General features: G+C 36.9%; 1 protein-coding gene across 1 annotated transcript in view; it reads left to right on the forward strand.

Annotated features, from left to right (window-relative positions):
• The window catches only part of ERCC6 (ERCC excision repair 6, chromatin remodeling factor), a 45,098-nt gene that overhangs the window by 4,366 nt on the left and 13,166 nt on the right, over window positions 1-27,566 (forward strand). Inside the window, exons 5-9 of the mRNA XM_071748778.1 lie at window positions 2,016-2,124; window positions 4,015-4,741; window positions 13,503-13,628; window positions 17,139-17,297; window positions 21,780-21,915. Coding sequence (XP_071604879.1) covers window positions 2,016-2,124; window positions 4,015-4,741; window positions 13,503-13,628; window positions 17,139-17,297; window positions 21,780-21,915 — 1,257 coding nt within the window. The remainder of the gene's footprint in view (window positions 1-2,015; window positions 2,125-4,014; window positions 4,742-13,502; window positions 13,629-17,138; window positions 17,298-21,779; window positions 21,916-27,566) is intronic.

Genomic DNA, 27,566 nt, shown 5'->3' on the forward strand with positions numbered 1-27,566 from the left:
TACCTGCCTTTCCTTAATCCTCTTTCACTCTCTGTATCTTTCTTCTTCCAGTTCACATCATTCTTTTCTGTGAACCATTTTAATTCATTGATTTGGCAGAAGCTGCTCCAGCTTTTTTTCTGCCAGAATAGTAGGTTAAAGAAGCATTTAGGCTATCTAGCAGGCATCAGTGTAAGCAATGTATACATTGCTTGTGTAAGCAACAGACCTCTACAGCTGTGAGTAGAAAGGAAATTTGAGAAAAGGGAAGGTTCTGGACAGGAATGCAGCACTTGATCAGCTCACTGTCTGATGGAGATGCACCCTAATATTTTCTCTAATAAATGGTAAATGTGACAGAAAAAAATACTGTCCTTTGACCTCTGACACTTCTTCCCAATCTCAGGCTATATTTCACTGACTCATCCAGTTGTTTGTTTTTTAACCTTGATAATTTCAACAACTTGGATAATACTGTACACAGTGTGTCCAATAAAGAGATTGAGGGGGAGAGTACTGAAGAGTGGCACAGCTCTTGGAACAAGTATCTGGAAGCAGTGGGAAGAAATGTATTAAATCAGACCAACTGCGAAAAAGTGATTTTGTAATTCAACACTATATTTTGCTTGGTTTTATATTACTTGAAACAATTTACACAAGTTTTAGTTGCAGGGGAAGTTCAGACCTCAGTGCAAAATTATTATTCATTATCTTTAACAGTCCTTGGAGTGCAAAAATAAATCCCTCTGTGAAAACTATAATCTGTAAAAGTGATCCTAGTAGTCTCAAGAGTGTTTTGGAGGCTGCTTGAAGGCAAGCAGTGTGTTTAAAGTTGGTCTTGAGCTACTTTTTTTGCATGGGGAAGTTTCTTTCAGAACTCTTCCTTTTGTAGCATTTTTTTAAAAAATTGTTAAAGAAGACTGGTTGGTTGTTTTTTTTTTTCAATTATGGAGATGAATGGGAAATTAATGAGTGATAGAAGACATGTATTTCCATAGAGCTGTGAGTGACAGTGGGTGTTTTTTGATAGTACTCTGACAGCAAGGGTGATACCTGCATATGAAGAAGCTATTATACCATACATCACTATGCATACTCTTTGTGTTTTGAAAAGTGCTACATGAAGACACGGGCAGGCTTATGAACAGTTCTTCACCAGAAAAGAAAAATTTCTTCATTTTGCCATGAACTTGGTTTTTACTGAAGCATATGCCTCTTTAGATAAGGAAATACTCCCAAAGAATGAAGTAACAAATGTGGACGTTTACATTGCTTTTGTCTTTGTTTTAATGACCAAAATTTCTTATTTCATAAAATAAAGGGAGCAACACCAAGGGATCACAACATTATGAGTAAATATACAGTTGAGGATGTTAAAATCAGATAAAAGACGTAACAGAAGAGCCAGCTGTGAATTATTTTCCTATCAGTAACGAGCAACACTTCGTTTGGCATCTGTAATGTTGATTATTTTTTTTCTCTTATTTTTCTAAGATCACTTCACTTTGTAGTTTTTGCTGTTAGATTAGATGTGATCAGTGGTGACTTGTGTACAAACATATGTTAGGATGACATACAGATTTACAATTTCATTTTCTTTCTAGCAAAACATTTATAAAACTTTGGGGTTGGTACATAAATCTTAATAAATTTTATAGCTGTTTTTAGTGGCTTGTTTATTCAGTAGCCCAGCCTTGCAAATCATGAACAAATCCACTTAATCTGTTTCCTTCACTGCAATCAACACATTCATAAAATTACTTCAAAAGATGTACATAAAATACATAGTGTGCACCTGAAATTTGTGTGTATAAAAAAATCTGCTCTTACTCTATTCATATTGTAAGATGATTGCACACACACATCAGTTTTCTGTGTGTTACAGCCCTACGTGACGCTTTCTTTCACTTTTTTTGTTTCAAATGAGATTCTAGTGGAAAATATGGCAAATATAGTCATTTAAGTCTTGTTTAAAAGGATAGCAAGTTTATGAACCAGTATCTTAATATTTGCTGTATATTTACTTGTCATTACAGCAGCAACAGCTAAAGAAAATCAAAGCGAAACAAAAACATCTCCAAGCAATTCTTGGTGGAACAGAGATGCTTGATAAAGTACATGAAATTGAGTATGAGGAAGGTGAAGGTATGTGAGAAGGCTTAAGGTTCTGTTCTGATTTGCCTTTTTTAGTCTGGAGCTTGTTTGCAAGATGAAGTAAATTTTAGTGGTTTACCTTTCAAGAGAGAGTTTAAAACACATTTTCTGCACCTGCAGAATTTCAGATTGTGGCATATTCATGTGGGAAGTTTTAAAAAATGGTTGTTAATCCGTGTTCAGCTCAGTAGGGATGGCTGAGGCACATTAGAGTATTGGGCTTAATAAATTGGAAATCTTAACATTTTTTCACAGCTAATTTGATAAAGATGAGTAACATTATGATTGAATTACATTTTCTATGCTGGATGCTATCAATCAGCACTAACGAAATTGTTTTTTCTTACTGTTGGGAAGTATCACTAGAAATGGAAGGGGGAACTCTTTCTTTTCTACAGTCTGCACTGCAGTTTAAATTAAAACAAGGCTTCTTCCAAAGCTGGGTGTGCGTTCTCTCAGCATTTCACTAAATGTCCTTTCTCACTGCTGTCTGTCACCTGAGAGTGGATTTTGTAGCCCCAGATAGGGGCCACAATCACTAATTCACAGTTTTCTGCAGGGCAAGTTTGACTCCATTGACATTTCCTGGTAACATTTGGGTTACATTGTTGTTTCCAGTGGTGTAAACCCTCTGTGCTATTTGTACATTGCAGCTGTGACTAGAGTGGATTTCAGATCTTGCAGAGCTCATGCTTCTTTCCTGGTTCAACTGAACATCTGGAAGTCAAAACCTCAGTAAACTCTTCCTAGCAGAAAAACATCTTTAATCCTTTTTCTTTGAATGGATTCATGGAGAAAAACTCAGGCAAGCAGTGTGAGGAAATGTAACTAGGAAGTGAATGGAGTTCAAGACAAAATGGAGTTGAGCAGTTCTAGGAGTTTGAGGGGGTGGAGAGAGGAATTTCATGCCTGATGCATCATCATTTCTTGTCAGACATGTTTCACTGATGAATACAGTGCTTTAAACAGGGCAATATACAGTAGCATGCCATGCTGGCAGTTCTGCTGCAGCTATTTTGAAAACTTGGACTGTAACAGTAGATTTCAGACTGCTGAATTCAAGAGCTTTTCACCACTCTGTGGTTGTAAACACCAATACAGCTTGGTGTAATATGTATGGTAACAGTATGCAGTTTAACTGAAGTGCTCTTTTATGGCCATGTGCTATGCAGGCAATTTGACTTTTAAAGTCATAATCCTAATATTAGTATTGCAGGGTAATAGTCAGGTGTGGGTTTTTTCCTTTTGTGAAGAATGTGGGAAGACAGACTTTTATATGTTTTGTAAGATTTGTGTCTGTCCTGGCACGGCAATGGAAATTTCTAATTTCAAACTTATTAGTAGTACTGAAAAAAATTAATAATAAGAACAGGAATAGGAGACCTGTGTAGATAAGTAAGGGTCTTCTGAAAAAAAATAAAGAAGGAAATGTACAGAATATGGAAAATAGGACTGGCCACTTGGGAGGGATATAGGAATGTAGTCAGAAAATGCAGGGATGCAATGAGGAAAGCTAAGGCCCACCTGGAACTAAAGCTGGCAAGGAGTATCAAGGATAACAAGAAGGGTTTCTTCCAGTACATCAAATTAAAAAAAATGAAGAATAGGGGAAATAGAGGCCTGATGATGAATGAGTCAGGTGCCTGAGTGGCCTAAGACACAGAGAAGGCAGAGTTATTAAAAGCTGCTTTTGCTTCAGTCTTCTGTTTTGTTGGGGTTTGCCTTTTCTGAACATCAAGTGTTTAGGCTTTTAATTTGTATTTTAAAACTGTAGGTAAAGCTGTGGTGGGGGAACAAAACTAGGCACAACACCCTTGTTCTTCTGTTTGAGTTATTCATAAGCTGTTAAAAGCATGCTGCATATTCTGATTTTTGTTGCAGAACCTGGTCCATCCTGTCTTGGCAGTATGCTTATGCCTGCTCAGGAGAAAGAGTGGGAAGAGCTTATTCGTACTGGCCAGATGACTCCTTTTGGAACTAAAATACCTCAGAAGCCAGAGAGGAAGACACGACGATTAATGCTAAATGAAGCATCTGATTTTGAGAAGTACTTAGCAGAACAAGCTAAGCTGTCGTCTGAAAGAAAGAAGTTACCTCTTCACAAAGGAGCAAAGAAGAAAGCACAAGCCAAAAATATTCAGTGTGTGGCTCCCGCATCAGCTAGAAAAGAAGAAAGGGATAAAACCCTGTCAAAAACAGATAAGCGCTTAAAAAAACACTTAAGAAGACTTCAGAAGCATGCCCTTCAGATTCAGTCAAAGGCAAAGATTCCAAAAGATAAGAAATATCTTGAGGCCAAGAAGTTCAGGCATGAAGAAGAGGATGACAGTGGAGAGTCTGAGTATGTACCTGATGAGGAGTGCTTTGATCCGGAAGCAGCAGAAGAGGAGGAGGAGCAGGCATCTTCTCCTGCTGAGGGTGATTCTGATTATGAACTCAGGCCTTTGTCAAGAAAAAGAAAACATTTGGTGAAGAGGGATATTAAAGAAGCTGAAGATGATGCTGAATTCATTCCAAGCTCTGACAAAGAAGAACATACACTGGGAAAGCGCAAAGTAAAGAGATGGAGAGATGATGGAGATGAAGACTATTATAAACAGAGGCTAAGGTTAGTCTTAGACATTTTTATTGCTAATGTTTTTTAATGCTGAACATGCAAAGAGCAAGGTCTGTAATATACTGCTAGGAACTGAAATAATGAAAACAAGATAGTCAGTTATCATAGCCTTCCAAAAGGAATCAGGCATACCTATTAATTTTTTAATTAACAGGGACTTTGCTGTTTGATTTTTCTGATTTTTACAGGTCCTTCAGTTATAAGCTTCAGTAGAAGCTGTTGTTTTCAGAACTGGGACTGTGCCCAAAGTCAAGTATGTCAAACAACACATTACTTGGCAGGTGTATAGGGAAACAAGCAAACAAATAAACAACTAACAACAACAACACAAAAAAAAGTCTGTTTGATAGGGAGAATTACAGTGCAGACAGAAAATGTCCTCCCTTGTCAGAGGGATGGCACTTTTAACTGAGTTAGTTTTCTAATGAGCATCTTCTATTAAATAAACTAGTATGTTAACTGAGAAAATATAGTTAAGAATATAAGTTGATTTTGAAAATGGCAGCACAGAAATATCTGTGCTTTTTAAATTTTTATCACCTATGTGTTGATGATCTCTCTGTGGCTACTGTGTGCTGTCAAGATGTTTCCTCTACTGGTAGCATAGTTAAATTCCTAACAGTAAAACTGAACAATTTTACCAGTTTCACAACTACCCAGAAAATGTTTTGAAGGGGCAACAAAGTGACATGTGATTTATTAAGTCGTTAAAATGCTAACTAGTCATGGCAGTGAAGTTAAGAGATAATTCTTCACATGCTGGGAGTCAAAAGATCTAGATTGCAAAAATGTTTTGATTGTTTAAATTGTTGTCCAACCACTGATACATTGTTGCTCTTCTAGTATGAGTATTGAGCTTCATTCCGTGAACTTCATCTTGTGAATAGCATTCTTACTTTTATTTGATTACCTTTAGTGAGTGTCTTTCAAGTAATTTCATAGTCTTCTTTAAAAATCATGGTTTCCAATTTGAAAACAACTGCTCTAGAGTGAAAGAAAGAATAGGCACTGGGTCTGTCAGTGGAGAATGATTGATGTAGTGGCAAGACCTAGCAGAGAAATTTGGTTAATGCTTAGGGTAATCTGATTTTATACTTCTGTGGAAACATAAAATCTTACGGATTTAAACGCAGCTTAAGCTTTAAATGCAGCATCAGAAAAGGGGCCAAGAAGTAGAGTTATAAACACCATCTCCTCCTGTGGTGAGAGCCTGAGCTGCTGTAGAGGAAGAGGTATCTTCTGACAGCAGAGGCAATCACAGCTCATAACAAAACTTCAAATAAGAAGAGGCAAACTTCACTTTTGCATTGCCTGGTACAAAGGCATATCAGGACCTCATATGAAGCAATAGGTCTGCAATCCCAGGGTACTGCTTTTCAAAGTGAAAGCATAGTTTATTGTGCTAGAATAGAAGATTTCAGCAACTGGCTAGTCTGAACGATGTCCAAAGGGTCAAAAAGAAATATGTTTTTAATTGGATGCATTAACAAAAATTAATTGTACTTAATTGGTAAAATATTTACTCTTTTATTGCATAAAACTTTACTCTGCACGTTTAAATTAGACCAATATTAAATCATTTTTAATTCAGTGTTTTCATCAAGAGTAATTTATTTTGATTGAAAGTTTTAATATGACTCACAATTTAAATTCATTCAAACACGTTTTTTAATAACTCTAAGATTGTAACAATTTATCCTTAGCAAAGTCATATCATAGACTACATTTCTTTTGGTTACTAAAGTTACAATAAAAGCCTAAATGAATTTTAGAAATATCAATAACTGTAATTGCTAGCAAAACACAACATCTCTTAAAAATTTCATAGCTGCAGTTATAGTGGCTGTTAAGCTGCAGCTGTCCACATTGACGTTTTTATGCTGACACCCCCAGGTAATCTTCATTATGGGAAGTGCCATGAGAAAATAAAGTATAGTGAATTAAGAAACATATTAGGAGTGCTATAGAAATGCTGTCATTTGCTTACATTTATGTCTTGTTTCATGTCAGTTTTACTTTTGAATGCAAATGAATGGGTAAGATTATGGTATATTTTACCCCTGAGAAAAGCAGGGGAAAATCCATTAGGATTACTTTAGTTGCCTAAACATCTAGTCTTGTGCTTGGCACTGATAACAGTCCTACACTCTTAAAGATTGAAAATGAGTTTCCTTAACATTAAAACTTTTCAGACATGACACTTGAGGATTTTGGTTGTGTCAAGGGGAAAATACACTGATGTTGTTAAAGCATGATAATTAGCTAGCTGCAGGACTGCATAGCATCATCTGAACAAGACTGTTTTCAGAACAGGAGCTCGTGTTTTCTGCAGTAAACAAGGCAGGTTGGAGAACACTTGGTTTGTTCCTTCTGAAGGCTACTTTCAATGCTCAGCCTAGTCATGCAAAGCAAGATGTGATCATTGGAGTGTGAAAAAGTGGAAGTTATATGTAATTCAGCTCACAGTCTCAATAATTTCAGTTCTTTTCTCTTGTATGGGTCTTGCCTTTCTCTAGTTGTTGTTACTGGAAGCATGCTCTACAGACAGGCAAGGGAAATACTTTTTTTTTCTGAAGTAAAGTGAATTATAGCTTGCAAGAATAATGAACAGTAGCAAGGAATATCAGGGTTATGGACAGTAAGGTAAATAAATAGGACAATGTCAAGCAGCTAAAAGGTAAGTTTAGGATTCAGTTAAAAGTAGCATATCATCCTTCCCAGCTGCCCTTGATACTGGCTATTACCAGATGAACCCAGAAGATTAGGTAATCAGCTTTTAGGGTGGTGCCAAAGGTCTCAGAGACTTGATCCCCCACAACAGGTATGTTATTGATGTATATTTTGTCATACTCAGCCATAACCATCTTGGTCTAAAAGAGTTCAAAACTGGTGCTGGTGGAATCTTAACCTGTTGCCTCCTATCTAGTGGAATGGTCAGGTTATGACAGAGCCAGTTGTTTTGAAGACTATTGATTAAGTGAAAATACACTGTCTTCCAGCTTCTTTTACATAGGATCAAAAAATAAAAGTAACTTTGTATGTAGATTAAGTGCACAGAAAATAAACATTTTCTATATTCTCAGCAAAAAAACTGCTGCAAGGTCCTCTTGTTAATCTCATGGCCTTGCAGATGTGGAAACTGCAATTTATCAAGAATATGGATTTTTTTTCATATTTATCAAAGCTTTCCTTTGCATATATTAAAATAAAAAGCATAAGTATAACCAAGTAATTTTTACTTGTTCTAGGGTACATAGTGTTACAGTATTGATGTCACTAATACAGTATCTGCACAATGTAACAGCTTGGAGTCAAAACAAAAAAATAGTACTCATGGTCAACATAGCAGTTGTCTATATGTGTCTGCTTGCTGCTTCAATAAATGAATTCCATATTGTGTTGTTGGATACAAGTGCTCTATCTGTGTTTTCTTTGTGTATTCTGTATAGTTTGTAGAGTACATTTCTAATAGTTCTTTATTCAAATGTTATCAAATGCTCAGCAGCAAGGATAAGAAAGCTGCTTCTTTCTATGTCTCCAAAGTGATATCTAATCAGCTGGAAGTTGTGGCTATTGGCTTGCAAAGCAGTTATTAAAAAGAATCGAACAAAAAGTTAAAATTCACCTAAATATAATTTGTTTTTGACAAATCAGATCAGTTTTCATGTGCTAGCTCTCTCTGTAGCACGAGTCACTGAATCTCTTGATGTTTCAGAGTTATAAATTAAAAAAGGATTAAATATTACCTTTCCTGAAAGATACTTTCTTAGAGCATCCTAACTGCTCTTTAACATGACAAAGCCAAGACACAAATGAAGATATATTTTGGCTCACTCACTGAATACACCTTTCATTCTAAGCTCAAGTGTGTAATTGTCTATATTGGTCTTAATTTACTTATGGAGACTTGTGGTACTAACTGCATGTATTTCATCTGTTAGGATGTACCAATTAAATCTACCCATATAGGCCATAAAAAGTTAGATCAGAAAAGTAATGCTGAATACTTCAATTTAACAAATTAGAATAATCTGTAAGGGAATCTTAGCTGTCTAAAATAGAAAACGTATTGTGATTTGCAAATGCAAACTATATTAAACACTCAGCTTGGTTCCTGACTGTATTTAAAAAAAAAAATTTAAAAAATCATACTCATTACTGTTTTGGATGCAGAATTTCTTTCTAGGGTATTGCAATAAGTGGGAAATGGGCTTAGTATCTGAATACATTCTTATATTACAAAAATTTAATTGTATGATATATAGCTTTCATACTGCACTTTCAGGATACAGTTGTGTTTATGTCAGTTACTATGGACAACATAAAATAGTTTTCTCAAGGATCATTGTTTTATTTTCAAGGAACCTTGGTGGTATAGTAAAACCTGTATTTTCTGATTTGTGCATATAAATGTATGCATATTAATGATGTTTACCTGATGTGAGTAAGGGATGTGTTGGTCAATATTAATACTCTAGTTAAGTCTCTGGTAGTTAAGTCAAATGTGAGCTACTGCTCCATCTTCCTCCCAAGTTCGACTTCTGGAGAAAAATACAAGACCAATTGACCAACTGACTGACCTAGTCTAGCAAATACTGCTTGACCTTGATTAAGTTCACAGCCTTTCAAAAACTGAATAGAATCATAGAATAATTGGTGTTGGAAGAGACCTCTAAAGGTCAACTAGTCTAACCCCCTTGCAGTAAGCAGGGACATCCTCAACTCAAGCCACACCTTGAGTATCTCCAGGGGTGAGGCCTTAACTACCTCCCTGGGCAATTTGTTCCATTTTTCTACCACCCCCATGGTAAAGAATCTTTTCCTAACATCCAATCTAAATCTGCTCTTCTCTAATTTAAAACCATTGCCCCTCATCCTATCACTCCAGGCCCTGCAAACACTCCCTCTCCAGCCTTCCTGTAGGCTCCCTTCAGGTACTGGGAGGTCACCATTAGGTCTCCCCAGAGTCTTCTCTTCTCCAGGCTGAACAACCCCAGCTCCCTCAGTGTCTTCATAGGAGAGATGTTCCAGCCCCCTGATTATTTTTGTGTCCCTCCTCTGGGCCTGCTCCATCAGATCCATGTCCCTCCTGTACTGAGGGCTCCAGAGCTGGATGCAGAACTCCAGGTGAGGTCTTACCAGAGCAAAGTGGCAGAATCCCCTCTCTCCATCTGCTGGCCACGCTTCTTTTGATGCAGCCCAGGATGCAATTGGCCCTCTGGGCTGCAAGCTCTCACTGTTGGCTCATGTCCATCTTTTCATCCACCAGCACTCCCAAGCCCTTTTCTGCAGGGCTGCTTTCTAAAACTTCATCCCCCAGCCTGTACTGACAGTGTGGATTGTTCTGACCCAGGGGCAGGACCCTGAACTTGATCTTATTGAACCTCATGGGCTCCACCAGGGCTTATCTCTCCAGTTTGTCCAGGGCCTTCTGGATGACATCTTGTCTCTCTGGCTTACTGACAGCACCACTCAGCTTGGTGTCATTCACAAACTTGCTGATGGTGCACTTGATCTCACTGTCTATATTTTTGACAAAAATATTAAACAGTACAGGTCCCAGTACAGTCCCCTGAAGGACACCACTTGTCCCTGGTCTCCATCTGGACTCTGAGCCATTGACCATCACCCTTGGGATGCGACCATCCAGCCAATTCCTTATCTACTGAACAGTTGAACCATCAAATCTGTATCTCTCCAATTTGGTGAGTGGGGGAACTGTGTCAAAGGCCTTGCAGAAGTTCAAATAGATGACACCCACTGCTTTTCCCTTGTCAACTGAGGTAGTCACTCATGTAGAAAGCCTTCACTTACAGTGGGGGGGACTTTGTCTCGCTGGTCTCCATCTTGTGGACCATCAACATGAGAGCCATGAGGAGAGGGGTTGCCAGTGAATACTCAGGCAAAGAAATTGTTGAGAATCTCAGTCTTGTTCCGTAACAACAAATTGTTGCTTTTTCTTTCAACTGGTAATAGAGCATAAAAAAGCCCTCCAGACCTTTGGAAGAGATGTAGTGTCAGAGCATGCAGTACTACAAGTTGCATAATTATAAACTTCAGTAAAGTAACAGGTACAGTGTATACACAATAAACATTTATTTATTAAGTACAGTATTGATTAGTTTGAATTCTAGACATACGTATTCTCTAGTTATCTAATAATTCTAAGAGAAATTTTAGCATTGATCACATTTCTGGCAGAAAATATAGTAGTTATATTAAGGTGATTTGCCTGAATTTCTGGTCATCTACCAGCTAATTTCACAAGCGTTTCTACTTGGTTTCTGAATCACTTTTTCTAGTGTACACTAGAGGGCAATCTGTTTCTTCCCAGGGGAGACTGAAGCTGTGGTGTTGGCTTGTGGATTGGAATACAGAACTTGAGTCAAACTCTTGTGAAAATTATTTCTGTGTTTGAGTTTAATATCGATTCTTTACCTAGCTAGCACTTTGGAAGCTTTTCAGTCTACAGTTACCTTAATTTTAATGTAAGTAGGAGCTTTTGTCCTTGGTTTAAGTCTTGTTGTAACTGAGTCACTGTACTTCACATTTGTGCCAGTCATGTCTGCCCTGAAAATGACTGAGCCAGATAGCAACATGGCTGAAGTCTTGAAGACTTGGGGCAATGCTTCAGGTGTTTTATAATGTTTTCAGCTTTGTTTGCCAGGTTACAAATGAAATTGTCAGGGATGGTAACTGCTTTACAGGCGGTTGTTTGAGGTAAGTTTTAACAGTGACTTCTGTTTCCTTCCTTTTTGGCTAGTTAGGTCAGGATATAAATCAAGATAATGAAACTATTTAGGTTATGTTTCTGGAGCTGATGAAATTTGCAACTTTGGGACAGAAATTAACGAACATTCTTATGATTATGTTTCTTTTTCCTGGCATGGATAAAATTGGGCTAGTAGATTTAGAAACAAGGCATTCATCCCATAACATTAAAGTACAGTGGATGCTACATAATGAGGCTGAAAAGAAAATACAAATTACATGTTAAACTCTAGGTCCAGTTTATCTTTGAATGCTTGAAAGCAATGCACAGCTGTACAGAAAATGAGGATAAATAACTTTAAAAAAATTAAAAAAGGGGATGCAAATATGGATTTTCTCCTATTTTTAAATAGTTCAGAAATCCTTTTTTCCAGCATTTGAAGTGTGTTTTGGAGAAGGGGGCTGGGAGTTTCTTATTTTGTTCCTTATTTTTGCTGCTACAGAAGCAACCTAAGCTAATGGTAAGATGTTACCGTGGGTGTACTATTCACTCACCTGTAATTGTCATTCAGAAACAGAGGTGTACTGGAAAGATGCTGCATCATATTAAGGCATCCTCCATCCAGTTACTGCAGGACTGTTCTAGAGTGCATTCACAGAATCACAAAACCTTGGTTGGAAAAGACTTTCAAGATCCTGGAGTCCAACAATTAACCTAACACTGACAAGTCCTTAACTAAAACAAATCCTTAAGTACTACATCTACACAACATGTAAATACCTCCAGGGATGGTGACTCCACCACTGTCCTGGACAGCTTTTTCCAATGCCTGATAACCCTTACAGTGAAGAAATTCTTCCTAGCATCCAATCCAGCCTCCCATGGTGCAACTTGAGGCCATTACCTCTTGTCCTATCACTTGTAACTTGATTGAACAAACTGATCTCCACGTCTTTACAACCTCCTTTAAGGCAGTTGTAGAGAGTGATAAGGTCTCTCCTCAGCCTCCTTTACTGTATGCTAAACAACCCCAGCTCCCTCAGCTGCTTCCATAAGACTTGTGCTCCAAAACTTCCATCAGCTTTGTTGTCCTTCTTTGGACATGATCTGGTAGCTCAATGTCTTTTCTCTAGTGAGGGGCCCAAAACCTTACACAGTACTTGAGGTGCAGCCTCATCGGTGCCGAGTACCGGGCTAAGATCAGCTCCTGCTGGCCACACCATTCCTGGTACAGGTCAGGATGCTGTTGGCACTCTTGGCCACCTGGACACACTCCTGGCTCATGTTCACCCATCTGTCAATCAACACCCCCAGGTCCCTCTCTCTGCTTGGAAGCTCTCCAACCACTCCTCCCCAGTCCTACAGTACTGTTGGTGGTTGTGGTGGCTAAAGAGTAGGACCCAACATTTGGCCTTGTTGAAATTCATGCAGCTGGCCTGGGCTATCAGTCAAGCCTGCCTGGCTCCCTCTGCAGAGCCTCCCTCTGCACACAGATCAACACTTCCACCCAATTTAGTGTCATCTGCAAATTTACTAAGGGTTCATTCTGTCCCCTCATCCAGATCATTGATAAAGATGTTAAACAGGAGCAGCCCCAGCACTGAGCCCTGGGGGACATCTCTCGTGACTGAGCTGCCAACTGGATTTAACTCCAGTGACCACAACTCTTTGGCCCTGGCCATCCCAGCAGTTTTTAACCCAGCAAAGCATATGTCCATCCAGGCCCTGAGCAGCCAATTTCTCTAGAAGAATGCTGTGAGAAACTGTGTCAGATGTCTTACTAAAGTCAAGATAGAAAACATCCAGAGCCTTTCCCTCATCCAATAAGCAGGTCAGACTGTACTAAGATGGTGTCTTTGATGTCAAGTTAAATGACTGGATTTTCAAGCATCTCACTCAGGATGTTTCTTGTTGCTGAATGCAGTAGATTTCAGTTCTAGAGGGCTTAAGATACCTTTTTTGCCTCTGTGTAGTGTAGATTTCATATACCATCATTTCTCTGCAATAATTGAATTTTGTTGACTCCTTGTGTCACTCTAGGAGGTGGCAAAAAGAACGATTGAAGGACAAAGAACATCAAACAGCTGAGGAACTTTCTGAAGACAGTGACACGGAATTTGAAGAAGGCTTCAAAGTACCAGGGTTTCTCTACAAAAAGCTTTTTAAGTATGTACTGTGTACTTTATTTTAACATTATGCTACTATATGGTGTCAATAATAGTAGTAACAGTCCCTGTGATTTCTGCATGCCCTTTGCTGTAACACTTACTTGTGACAGTGAATGATGCCTCGACTTCAGTTATTTCTGTTGGGTTATCTCTTTGAAAAAAGCTCTAGGATCAAACCTTGAAGAAACTAATTTATTACAAGCACAAAATGCAGTTCCATGAAAATACAGATGATAACTGGCTGATATGAATATTGTGAATGTGTATTAGCTAAACTACAAATTGAGAGGCTCTCATATTCTATTTTTATAAATACTTTCTTTTATTGATAAGTGCTTTAAATTCAAGTGTGGAATTGTAGAATAACTTTGAAAAACAAGATATTGGAAACTTTTGATAAATGAAAACAGGTGTAGGTGTTTCACTTTTTCTTTCAATAAGTACTCAAAGTCTACTCAAGTAGAAGTACAGCCCAGTAAAATTTTAAAATATGGTACAATGTGCTCTTATTGCTTTTAGTTGATGGAAAACACCTTACAACTCATTCTTTAGTTATTCAGTGCTGGATTACAGATTTGGACATGACTCCTTTCCATTCCAGGTTTTGGGACCATGATGCCCAGTGACCCTCAAGTTCATCTCAAAAAGCTATTTACAAAAGGCAGCCACAAAAAAGCTGACAACTTAACTTTATCTATAATCACTCCCTTAACTTTCATGCGTAATAGGCATGAATGTGTTTTTGTTGACAACATTTTGCTCAGCAGGAAAAATATCTTCTCTTTCAAAAGCTAACTTTCTAAAATCTTATAATTTATGTAGTGGAAAGGCTCTGGTTTATAATGGGTGTGTGTGATATCCCTTCCAACACGACCACTTAGTCTTAACCTCAAAGAAAATATTACTGTTGTCCTGTAGTTCCTCAGAAGGAAAGCACTGGCTCTGAAATGGAATTGAATTAATGACTTGGTTGCCAGGACCATGCCCAGCCAGTATGTGGTTTCCAGTTGTTTATGCAAAGGTACTCATAATCCCGAGAACGGATGTGTGGTCTGAGCAACCCAAAGGGAACTGAAATAAGGCAGACAACTAAAAATTAATTTTAGAGATAATCAGCCTCACTAATGAAGGGTATCCCTGCAAGCATGAGTCAGTTGACAAAACTTCCGAAGTGGTTAGAAAGATCAATTGAGTTGAGTGATTCATCTGACTTGCAACTTAAATGCTGAAATCTCCAATGTAGGAAGGCCCGTAATCAATAGGCATTAAACTTTGAGTTCTGAGCAAGCTTAACACAAAACATGGCTGTATATTGACCCAGGGAAGCATATAGTAGTTTCCTCTAAGTGATCTTCCTGCATAGTTGAATTGAGTTCCAAGAGCTCACACTAGAAATAGTAGACTCAAGTTTATTCTTTGGTAAGCCAAAAGTGGACGAACTTCTTTTTCCCTATATACTTGTCTGCTTTGAGAAACCTTCAGCAAGAATAGCATTGGTATTGCTGTGGAGCAAAAGCAAATGTAGTGAGCAAGACTGACTTACAAACATTGCCTTTTACTGTCTGCACTTAGCCTGAAAGAATGCTTTCTGTATAAGCAAGAAACCAAGTTTCTTCTTTATTTGCTTTCAGTGTGTGATTTCCCTGATACATCTGAAAGGCAAGTTTGTCTCAGAAAACTGCAGCTAAACTACTGTAGTGAATTTTGAGGGATGCATCACAGCAGGATTGCTCATATGAAATACAACCCAGATGCCAATGTAATGAGAATTTATCTCTCCATATAACCATAACAAAATATTGGGGGGGATTTTTTTTTTTACTCTTTTTGCATAGTTGCAATTATTGCATGTTTATATGATTATAGAAAGAAGGCATCTGCATCTTTTCCATTTTTAGATGGAGCAGAATTTTTCACAAGTTTAGGTGTCTAGGGTGAAACTTTACCAGTAGAAAGGTGAAGAGGGAGAAAGATGCATAGAAATGCACTGGACATAATCCTAAGAAATAATACAGAATAGTATCAGGAAGTTCTTCAGGAGAGAACTATTTAAGAAACATTCTGGTCATTAGTCTGGGGCAGCAGCTTCTGACTAAAATTGAAGTTCTTGTTAATTTTTTAATATTTTGGTCAGAAAATGTTTTGTCTTCATAAAATGTAGTAATGGTATCAAACCAATCTTAGCGAATTCTGCAAGACATTTCATAGTTGTTATTAGATTGCTACATTTTTAAGGTGATTTAATTTCTAATAAAAGGGATTTTTAAGGACTTCTTGGTAAAATGAGTTTTAGACACCAGCAGCTGGTATTGATGTCTGAACCATTGGATTTGTTCTTTGATCATCTTTTTCTAACTACTCAAGCCATGTGGTTGCATCTGTTTAACATTCTCTAAATACATACAGAAATCATCATAAATTGATTTTTAACTGTATTTTGGAAACACTAGTGTTATTAGCTGACAGTATTCCTAAATATTATGTGTTCAAAAAGTGAAAGAGGATTTTGAAATTCACACAAGAAAATGTACTAAAATGAAGAAAAAGTTCTTAACAAAAAGTGTTTTGCTCTTTAGTGTGCCCTGCACTTCAGGAGTGCATACATTCAAGAAAATGTTATCACTAACTTTGTTTTTTGCCTAAGTTACAAGGCACAGAAGTGCTGAAAGGTGTTAATTTTTTAATTGTAGTTTAAATGTACTGGTCACTTCTTTCTGTTCCCCATTTTACCCACACTCGTGGTATGTTATTCCTTCTGATCTCTCTATTTCCTATCATAATATTAAAGCTTGTCCTAAGGTGATTCTCAGTCCAGCATCTTATCTCCACCTTTTAAGCTTGCCTTTGTAAATCTTGCTTTCTGGTCTGCTTCTTTTAATTGGAGTGTGTTTTTCCACTGAGTGTCTGGAAGTTGAAACCTCCTTGATACTCTCACATAATACTCTGCTGCATCCCATTCACTGGCATAGTTTCTATTCTTTTGCTTTCCAAAACATTTTGCTTTATTGACTTTTTTTAATCATTGAAAGAGACTAAATGTTATTAAATTAATTGATGTAAAAAGCATGCTTTGACAAATGTCATCCGTTTTCACAGTGGGTTATAAAGGCTGTGCCTCCTGCAAGTCAAGCTTTTCCTTCAGTTCAAGGTGTATGTTCCAAATAATAAAATTTCTTAGTCCCTTACATATTGTTTTTCTTGGAAAGATAATGCTTTGTTAGAGTAGCTTTTCAAGTTGCTTTTAATACTTAAAATATACATGAAATAAAATACCCTCTAATTACCATGACTATGAGTTTCATTAGAAATGTTTGTGTTGCATAAAGAATGGAAGTTGCATGTAATGTCGTGAGTGCATCAAGAATGTATGACCTAGTAAATACAGCACTCATGTAAAACATATCCAGTGTAAGTAGTATAAGAACCTTGCCAAATGATTAATTCATGAGTACTTTCTGTTATGATCTGTATTATCAAACATTTGCCATCTTCTTTTTCCTTGTTTTAGGTACCAGCAGACAGGTGTTAGGTGGCTCTGGGAATTGCACTGCCAGCAGGCAGGAGGAATTCTGGGAGATGAGATGGGATTGGGCAAGACCATCCAGATAATAGCCTTCTTGGCAGGTCTGAGCTACAGCAAGATCAGGACTCGTGGTTCAAATTACAGGCAAGTGCTCCTCTGTAGACTGTCAGTCTGTGGAGCTCAATTAATATTTCATCAGATGTATTGCTGGTGGAGGAGGGTCCTGTGAATTATTAATGACATTTCAATTACAATATTCCTTTAATTCTTTTAGTGGGGGACATCAAAGGAAAAATTTTACGAGACAATGGAGCTGTAGGGCAGGAAAAATTAAACATGTAACACTTTTAATGAATTCCAGGCATTGATGCTTCATTTTGCAGATGAGCTACACTAGATATTTTGGGTCAATACAGTGTCTAAGGTTAGCTTCCACAAATGGATTGTTTACAAACTCAATGACATTAATATCAATAGTTTACACAATATAGAATTTTAAATTAGATGTAATACCTTTAGCTCCATTTATTAAATTTTACCTTAAAATATTTGTCTGGCAAGTCACCAGGTAGATGCTTTACAGGAATTAGCAAGCTGATTTGAAATGAAAGAGTTTCTGACTGTCAGGGAATTAGCCATGCAAAAACCAGAGGCAGTAACTGTAAAACCATTAACTTTTACAGCAGGATTTTCATCTGCTTTTTTGTTGTTGTTGCTTTAAAAACTGTTATGAGTGACCTTTATTACAAGGTGTTTCATGCTTGCTTTGTTAGTGAGCAGTGCTTTAAAATTCCTTCTTCACAGGTGAAATTAGCAGAAAAGATACTTGTTTGTGTCCTTGGATTTATAAATCCATGCATGAATATCACTTCATTTTTCTAGTTATGTTGGCCTGTTTACCTCATGTTAATTACTACATACAATTAAGCAAATATCATAGGACCATACTAAGCAAAAATAATTAACTTTATATAGAGTTATACTTAAATTATGTTCAGCATGTTCATGAGTTGTAAAATAATACTTGCAAAGAGAAAATATTAGTTTTTTCTCGATTTGCTTCCTATGGTAGTATTTTTTATATAAAACTGTGTCCTCTGTCACTCAGGCCAGTTGATATACTTCAATATGGCTTTCTGATTTAAGGATGCTATTGAACAGATTACTTTGTATAGGTATATTCACTGCTTCAGCTGGAGGACCACTGAATAGATGGAAATCCTTCAGGAACATCTTGTGAAATAATTATAGTTACAGCCTAAGACCTAAGATACTGCAGTGAAACTACAATAAGACTTTGAAGAGGCCAAAATACAATTGCACACCTAAGTTGCAGTGCTCTTTCTGCATGTAAGATAATTTATTCAGCTTTGGGTTTTTGGCTGGGTCATTTGACTTAATGACCATGATGTCATTAAGTCCATCATGGTAGTAATTTCATGTGAGGAAATAGGTTTTAATTTTTTAGTGAAACCTACTCTGATTTTGCTTGTATCCTGAAAGGCAGAGGATCTAAACTGCTTGGTCTTTGTGTAATCAAGTATTTCCCCTGTCTGCACTCTGAACTTGGAAGGCATCAAGTGGGTAGCTGGCTTCTGTCTGAATGCCAGGTAAGCAGACAACCTCCTGGTCAGTCTGGATGAGAAGCAGACATTAGCCCATATCTCATTACCTTGGTATGAAGGTGGAGGCACTTTAGACTTTCCCAGTGTCAGCTGGCCTTCTGTGAAATGGAGAAAATAGTGTCATTCCTGTGCAGAATTGCAAAGTTTGTCATGTTTGGAGGCACTTGAGTATTAAGACAATAGGGCCCGTTTTGTTGATGTTCAAAATACTTAGTTTTATTTTCTATTAGGGACATTTTCTGCAGAAGTAGTCTTTAAGGTGAGTAGAAATTTCCTTTTGTAAACAGCTTCTGGTCCCAGTGTCCTTCTGATTTTGAAAGACCAAGACTATTAAAAACGAAGATGTTGTCTCACTTTGAGCTATTGAGCCCCACAGCTGAGGAAACTCATGAGATGTTTGGCTGTCAGCATACGTGTTGCAGCTATGGTGGTGTAAGGATATAAGGCAAGCAAGATTTATAGAGGGTGGAAGAGTCTTGTGTTAGACAAGCTGAGGTAGGTGGAACAAGAAGCAGCTTTCAGACCAATGGTGCCTTCATATGAAAAATCAAAGCAGCAGTAAACTTCAAGTAACCCATCTCTATCCTTTAGCCTGCAATCTGTTGCTGAAGCCTGCTGAAGGGTTTGGGAGTACACAAGTTTCTTCCTTCTAAACAAATTATTTTGTTTAACAAAGATGTTACCTTTCACTCCAGGCTTTGCTTCATTCACTTGAGAGATTGTATGAGAAACTGCCATAAATTGTATACAATTATTTACTCACCAGTGCTCTTCAAGATACTGAGATATCATGCACATTAAGCATAAGACTGTCTCAAGTTTGTGTGGCAGAGAGATTAATTTCCATTCTGATAACATAAATAAAAATCCATTGTCCCAGAAAATTTGTATTGCTCTGGCTTTTATTTTAATAATGTTTAGTTGTCATTTCTGTTTCATTTTCAAGGCATGATTTTCTAGTGCTTGGCAATAGAGTTGGTTATAATGCAAGATGTTTTCCTCTGCTTATTTTTTGAGTACTTAAAGATTACAAATACAGTGTGACTAGAGCTTTTTTTCCTTGGTAGTAATTTGCAGGAATAGATTTTATTTGCAATTCTAATCACATCTGATTAAATAAAAACTAAGAAAGGATACTTGCTGTAAATTTGAGTTTTATAAACCAGAAGCAACAGAAGAAGAAAAATTTGAGTATATTGATCATATATGATATTGACCATAAGCTATTAGTATGATGCAGCTGTGAAAAAAGGATAGGATACATTATGGCATTATGTTTGGGGTAGGAATAGAGCAATGTTGGTATCCAGGTACAAGGCACCAGTAAGACTCAGGTTGGAATCTTATTACTGTCACCTTTGTTCAAGGCAAACAAAAAAAAAAATTGAATTGGCAGCAGAGCAGATTTGCTGCAGTGATGAGGAGAATGAAGGATGCCTCCTAAGTGTAGCAAGCACAAATGTGGTTTGTTTAGTTTTGTGAAACAACACAGACTAGAAGTTAGACTGCTCATTTATATAAATAAATAAAAGCTCTTAAGAGAAGAATAAAATGTTGGCTAGTGGAAAGCAATTAGAGCCAGACTAGACACAGAAGAGGTTTTACACAACTGAGTGGAGGGGGAGTGGATTTTCTGAAAATTGATCAAAGGAAGTGTGAACTCTTTGTGTAACCTGAGAAGGGGGAAAAAAACCTGGATAAACTCAGCATGTGAGCTTGTTTGATACAGACCAGGGGAATAAATAGAAGTAATTTGCTACTGCCCATGAAGAAGGAGAAACCAATGTATTCTATGAAAGCTGGCTTTTTGCTGTATATATTCTTAAGAGCTGTTGGCTTTTTTTGCTACAGATACTTTTAAGAGTGGTTATTTGGATTCATAGCATAGTTGAAGCTATTTTTTTGCATTTCTAACTTCTCCTTGGATTTGCTGGGAGCTGTTTAAACTGTTTAAGGTTGTTATATAGTATTTTTTCTTAATGAAAGATACAAGCAACATCCAGGTTGTAATTCTGCATATTTATAAGCTTTTAATAAAGAATATTATTTCTCAGTGTCAGCAGTTTCTAAAGGCATTAATGGGTATGGTTTTTAAAAAACAAGGTATTGCTGGTGTCTGGGAAATAATTTACTGCTGTATGTATGTGATCTTGAATATATACTGTAATATTTTGATTTGTTTATTAGCACCCACTTGAATAGGACATAAGTGGTCAGACAGTGATAACTGTGGCTATTGCCTTTGTTTGCAAAGTCATTTTGTGCTGTTTTTTAAAATACATATATTTTCTAAATTGCTACAAGTAACTGCTACTTAGTATATTTCCTATATGATTGTTGGTAATTGTTTGGTTGTTGTGTGAGAGATTTTTCTCAGCCTTTAGAGTTGCTCTGAACTTAATATACAGAAAGACTTTGTTTCAAATTTTTTCATTAATTAGAGAAACAATCATGTGATTATGAATAAGGACCTCATGAAACAGCTTAAGCCCATCTTAGACCTCAAGTTCCATGGCTGATATATTGTGCTGCTTTGGAATCCTTGTCTTACCTAGAAATTATGATGACAATAGAGAATATTACCACTATGAAGCAGAACACCTGTGTGTAGGTCCATTTGTGAGACTCTAGCTACACTTTTTTTTTTTTTAATAGAAGTCATAAAATAGCTGTTTGTTAATGATTTCTTCACAGATCTGATTTGTATTACCACAGGAGGAAGTTCTCTTATGCCTTATTGTTTGGAGCTTTTCTATTTCTGTGTTTATCTTGATGAATGCATCCATTAACTGTTCAGTTGATAGGTTCTAACAGCAGTACCCCTTTCATTTTCCTTTAAAAAACTGATTCCCAGAAAAACATAGTGACAATTAATTTCCAGAGCTCTCATATTCCATTTGAGCTAGAAAATGTTATTTTAATACATGTGAATTTAATGTCCCACTTAATACGGAATATTTATTTCATGTTAAAGGTTTTTTCTGCAAATACTTTATTTTAGGTACCAGGGATTGGGTCCCACAGTGATTGTTTGTCCAGCTACTGTGATGCATCAGTGGGTAAAAGAGTTCCACACTTGGTGGCCTCCATTTAGAGTCGCTGTTCTCCATGAAACTGGTTCTTATAGTCAGAAAAAGGTAATGGTTGACATCCATTTTGTAACTCCAAAAGCTTCTCTCTTCCCTCCTCACTCCCCCTCTTCCCTCCCTGTTTTCCCCCTTTTTCCCCCCTCATCACTAGACTGCTTGTACACCAGATACATGTTTCTAGTCCTGGTGAATTCTTCCCATTCTGTGCATCACTGTGTCACTGGATCTTTTGTCTAGTATGTTTTGCTTGCAGAGCCAATTTCTCTTCAGTTGGTGGTGTGTTGGTCAATAATGCCTAGTCTCATTTTCCTTAATGATGGGGTTACTTTGTTGGTTTTCCTTTATTCAAGCAGTACTTTTTCAGTCTTTTCATTTCCTTGGCCAGTGTCTTAATATATGTGGTTTTATACCATTTCTTAGGTTGGCAAGCCTGAACTTTAATCCTTGCTACCTTCCTGGAACAAAACTAGGAAACATTTTTGTTTTCCCTTGTCCTCATATTTCACATGCTTCGCATATTTCACATCCTATATTTTCAGGATTAAGCGAAGCATTTTTAAATTTCTCTTAAATATTTATTAAATTTCTTGTGATAACATTAAAATTATATGATACTTAATTGTACTTGATTAAATGTATTCTGAGGATATTGCAGTTGCAGTACGTGGCAAAAAAGAAATAGCATGCCCTAATGTGCTAATAGTTTCCTGTTGTTCACTCAACATGGTATGTTTTCAAGCCCTAAAAGTCTGTTGACCTCAACATGCTCACATTTTCCTAAATTAAATCGTTTGTGCTTATTTTGGGGTATTTGTTAATTAATGCAATCGACAGACTGCCTCAATTTTTTCCATCTGCAGGGTCAGGTTTTTAGGACTTCACCTTCCCACTGTTCTCCAACAAATGCCTACTCAACAATTTAAAATTAAGGAATTTGGTTGCCATATGATCACTTTGGATAGATTCAGTTCTCTAATTCTGCCATATTGCCTCATCTTCTGAGAGCTGCAACAGTATGCTTAAAAAAAAGTGTTGCTGCTGATGTGGTCTTCAGCTGATGCTTTTTTTTCCTAGATGCCTCTTAATTGGAGAAGAGCAAGCTTATGACTAAAGTAAATTGAAAAACAACAACAACAACAAGAAAAAACCTTTTCCTTTCTAGTTGTCCTTGTACCTGCACTAAAAGTTTATTATTAATTTATTATAAGTAACACTTGTACACTGAAGATACATTGCATATAGTACAGGCTAGGTGATACTCCTGCCTTGAGTTGCTTTTCAATATGCATTCATCCTATGGATATGCTATTGCTGATCTGATCTTGTGACAATTCCATCTTCTGATAATTTATGGTATTACAGGAGACTGCTTTTTGCGTTTGTTATTTTTATAAGACTTATCCAGAGACCAGTGTGCTCTAAGGACATACGTTGATTCTTCTGTTGGGATTAGTTTTAGATAGCCAAAAGCCAAGATGCAGTGCACCTGTCTCCTCAGTGTTACATAAACCTGTTTGTAATTAAACAGACAATTCCAGAATTCACCTCTTGTTCTGTTAGTATGTCAGGGTTTATCACAAAGTGATACAAGAAGAGTTCTGTTACCGACAACTAACTTGCAAGGAGATAAGACTGAGGAACTAAATGCCTTGTAGTGAGGTTACTTCAGCCTCTGAACTAACAGAGGGTAGAATGTTCTGAACTGGTGGAAGAACATAATTGGCACCCAAATCAACTGGACCTCATACAGTAAAGATCTTAATGGATTTTTAGGACTGCATTAAAATGTAGTAGTTGCCTCATCTTACATGTTTTGAAATACCTCCAGGGATGGTGACTCCACCACCTCTCTGGCAACCCATTCCAGCACCTGGCAAGTCTTCCAGTAAAGTTCTTCCTAATATTTAGTCTAAACCTCACCTAGGGGTACTTCTGGCCATTTCCTCTAGTTCTATTGTTATTTGCTTGAGACAGGAAGCCAACATCCTGCAACCTCATTTCAGGTAGTCATAGAGAGTGATAAGGTCTCCTCTCAACCTCTCCTTCTCCAGTTCCCAATTGGGAAAGAATATATTCCCAGTTCCCTCAACCACTCCTCACAGGACTTGTTCTCCAGGCCCTGTACCAGCTTGGTTGCCCTTCTCTGAACTCACTCCAGAAACTCAATTATTTTCTTGTAGTGAGGGGCCCAGAGCTGAACATAATGTAATAGCTGAACTCTAGGTGTGACCTAAGCAGTGCAGATTATCTGTGGTGAAACACAGTATTGCAGCTTGTTCTGTACAGGCCTGTGAAAGAGGGACAAGGTATTTCTAGGAACAGAAGTTTGATCTGAAAACGAATGAAGGATAATTCTGGAGGAAAACAGTTAAGCAATGACAAGTGTCCCTTAAGGCAACACATTATCTCTTAGGAGAAAGAAACAACAGCTGAAGTTTCATTTGATAAAACTTAAGTTAATCTTTTAAGTAAGATGGATCTACGTAATTATTACCATAACATTGTCAGGAATCCTAAAATACTGGAGAACATTAAATCTTTCAGGACTGGTGAAATTAATGCTTTTATGAATAGGTATTTCCGTTGCATCTTCTATAGTACCCAAACACCAGTGCAAGGTCCTGTTTCCCAGTTCTCTAGACATGCCCACAGAAGTATTTTTTGACAGAGAAGAACAGGGAAGACTTCTGTTCCAATTGTTTTATCAAAATTTATACTAGGCAATACCTTGCACAGCTTCTCAGTAAGTCACACTTTTTCAGTTTTACAGAAGTACTTCTGACCAGCGTGGTAAGCAAAAGGCCCCCTTGGCATATCCTTTCTTCCAGTCCATTTGGGTTTTCTTTGCAAGCAACTTTAAGATTTTCCACAATAATAGTACAAAACAACAGCCTGAATTGTGAGCACCACATTGGCTGCAAATCTGGTCAGCCTTTTTCAGCTAAGTCATTGAGACATCCAGCTTAGGTGTCTGCCTCTTTTTACTGCAACTTTTACATTATTAAATATTGTAATGTGTTCTTCTTAAGCCTCTTCATAGTGTTGTTTAGATTGTTTTGTTGGGGGCAGAGAAATAATAGAGAGATTTTATAGGTTGAATTTTTTAATCTCTGGGCTTAAGATTTGGTTATGAGATAGCAATAAGCCTTATGAAGAATTTATTTTTGATTCACAAGTGATTTGTGGTTGTGTAAGTGAGTGGGTATTATCTCTAAGTTCAAACCTGTCTTAGGTATCTGAACATTTAGAAAATTTTGTGGTTATCACTAGTCTTGTTCTTTAAGTTCACTCTTAACACATGCAATTCTGTCTAAGAAAATCACCATTTTTAATACATATTGTAGATGACTACAGATACTTTTAAATATTTTTTAAAAACTACTTTATACTAAAAAAGATAAACCTTATTTCTGTATATATCAGTAAAAAAATTATGTCTCTGTAGCTTCAGAAGCAAATTTGTAGCTACAGTGAGATACCAACAGGAAAAATAATTTTCTCAGAAGTGTGCCCTTAGAATAAATCATAAATATTTTAGCTCTAAGGAATGCTGCTGCCAGAAATTTTCCAGGTTTTGTACATTGTTTGCATGTGTCCCAGTGAAGACAAATCAACACAATCAACTTACCACCCTATGTTGGGACAAAAGACTTTCGTTTTATTGTTGGGGCCTGAAATACTTTACTGAATAGAACTACAAGATCACAAGTACTTGTTCCACTCACATATTCCTCTAGTCATTACAGTTCAGAATCTTAAGCTGAGTTTTTTGCATTCTGGTTTTTTTTTTCATTTATTAGTGCTGTCTCTGAAATATCTTCAATGAAGTCTATTTCTGGAGACAAAATTAAAAGTAAATGTAAACATGCCTTAATCTTACCAAACACGAATTAGAAATTAAAGAATATGCAATAAAATAGCATAAATTCTGAAATGCCCCAGTCTCAAAAATATGTATCTAGTCTTAAATCTGTTGTGATATTTTAAAATATTTATAATTATTCCAAAAACTGCAACTAAGGTGAAATCAACCTCGTAGAAAGTATCCAATGCAATAAATTGAGAGTTAATAAGTGTTGTAGTGTGACTTGATAAAATTGTGTTGTTGTGTTTCTTCATTGTCAGCACAAATCCTTGTTTATTAAAAATGTAGCTTGAAGGAAACTTTAATTAATTACAGGTTCAGTAAATCCTGACTAGGGTTCTGCTGTGGTGTGTTTACAATGAATGGCCTTCATGTGCCTGTGTTTCACTTCTGTTCTCTCTGCTACCTGACAATGTGATTTATGGCTGTTGTTTCCTACCGGTCCACTGTTTGCCCTCTAGGAGGGATTGGTCTCTGGAGCCTCCGTAATAACAGCCCTACTTTCACAAAACATCTTTTAATGACAACAGTGTAGCATTCTGTAAGTCAGGCTAATTGCAGACATACCCTATTAATTGCAAAAACTAGGAGAGGTTACATATTTTACAAGCTTTTAATTTGAAATCGCCCGAGATGATTTGTCTTAAGTGTTTGGGTAAAGATGTGTACAATATTCTATGAAAGGCCCTTGCTGAGACTGTAGGACATGTTTGCTGGCTGGGGGCAATATACCAGGTAGAATTAAGCTTTTAATGTCCACGTCTGCCTAGAAATCCTAATGAGTCAGTAATAAAAATTATTCTAAAAAATTATATATTCTCTTGATGTCAACGTTAAATAATGTGTCATGTTTTTATCAGGAGATAGTAATCAGTAGAAATTTTTCAACAATTAAGGAGCATTGCTTTTTGAAACTTGGCATATGTCTTTAAGCAAGAAATTTTACAGTAAAAGATCGTGGAATTTTAACACCATCTGAATCTTTGAGATGTTTTTGCCCTGTTTATTAGTTTCATTTTGTTTTGTTTTTTCTTATAGACACTTCTAATAATAAAGGCTCTGTCTTTCCTTTAGTGAATTCTGTGATGGTTCTACTTTTTTTTCTTTTACATTGGGTATATTTGCTTCATCCAGAATTGCCTCCTACCCCATTATCTTCTGTTTAAGTCTTCTAGATTTATATATAGAAAATAAATGCAAGAAAGTTAAGTCCCAAAAACTGTGAATGCAGTGGAAAGTGATACAGACTCTCCCTGCCCCACATAATTTACAGGTGAAAAGGCCAGTAAAATCTTAGGGAAAGGACATAGCTTACAACACAAGAGAAGAACCCCTTCTGCTCTGGCAGGGGGGTTGTACTAGATAATCTTTTGAGGTCCCTTCCAACCCTTAACTTTCTGTAATTTCTGTGAAGAAAAAAATCTTCAAATTGATAACAAATATAATAACCCTTGTAATGAGAGAATTTGGACAGAATTTGGCGTTAGCTAAACAGATTTGTGTGCTTGGTTTTTGATTTTGCATTTGTTTAATTTTCCCCTAAGGTGCTAGATCTTGCATGCAGTACACAAAGCTGGATTTGTGAGGTGAATACAGGAGAGCTTGAAGACAGCAGTTACTTTAATCAAATATAGTGGTTGCCTTTGAAAAAAAAAAAAAAAAAAGGCTTCAGATTGAAATCTGATGTTTCATATTACCCTATTCAGGTTCTTCATTCTCTTACAGATAAGCTGAGAGTCATATAATTAAAGTCTTGTCTGTACTTATTTTCTTTGCAAAGCAGATAACCTATCTTCCTTTTCAAAACTTTCTGTACGTACTTTGTACAGCAAAC

Source organism: Heliangelus exortis, chromosome 7 (genome assembly GCF_036169615.1).
Source record: "Heliangelus exortis chromosome 7, bHelExo1.hap1, whole genome shotgun sequence".
Taxonomy (NCBI): Eukaryota; Metazoa; Chordata; class Aves; order Apodiformes; family Trochilidae; genus Heliangelus; species Heliangelus exortis.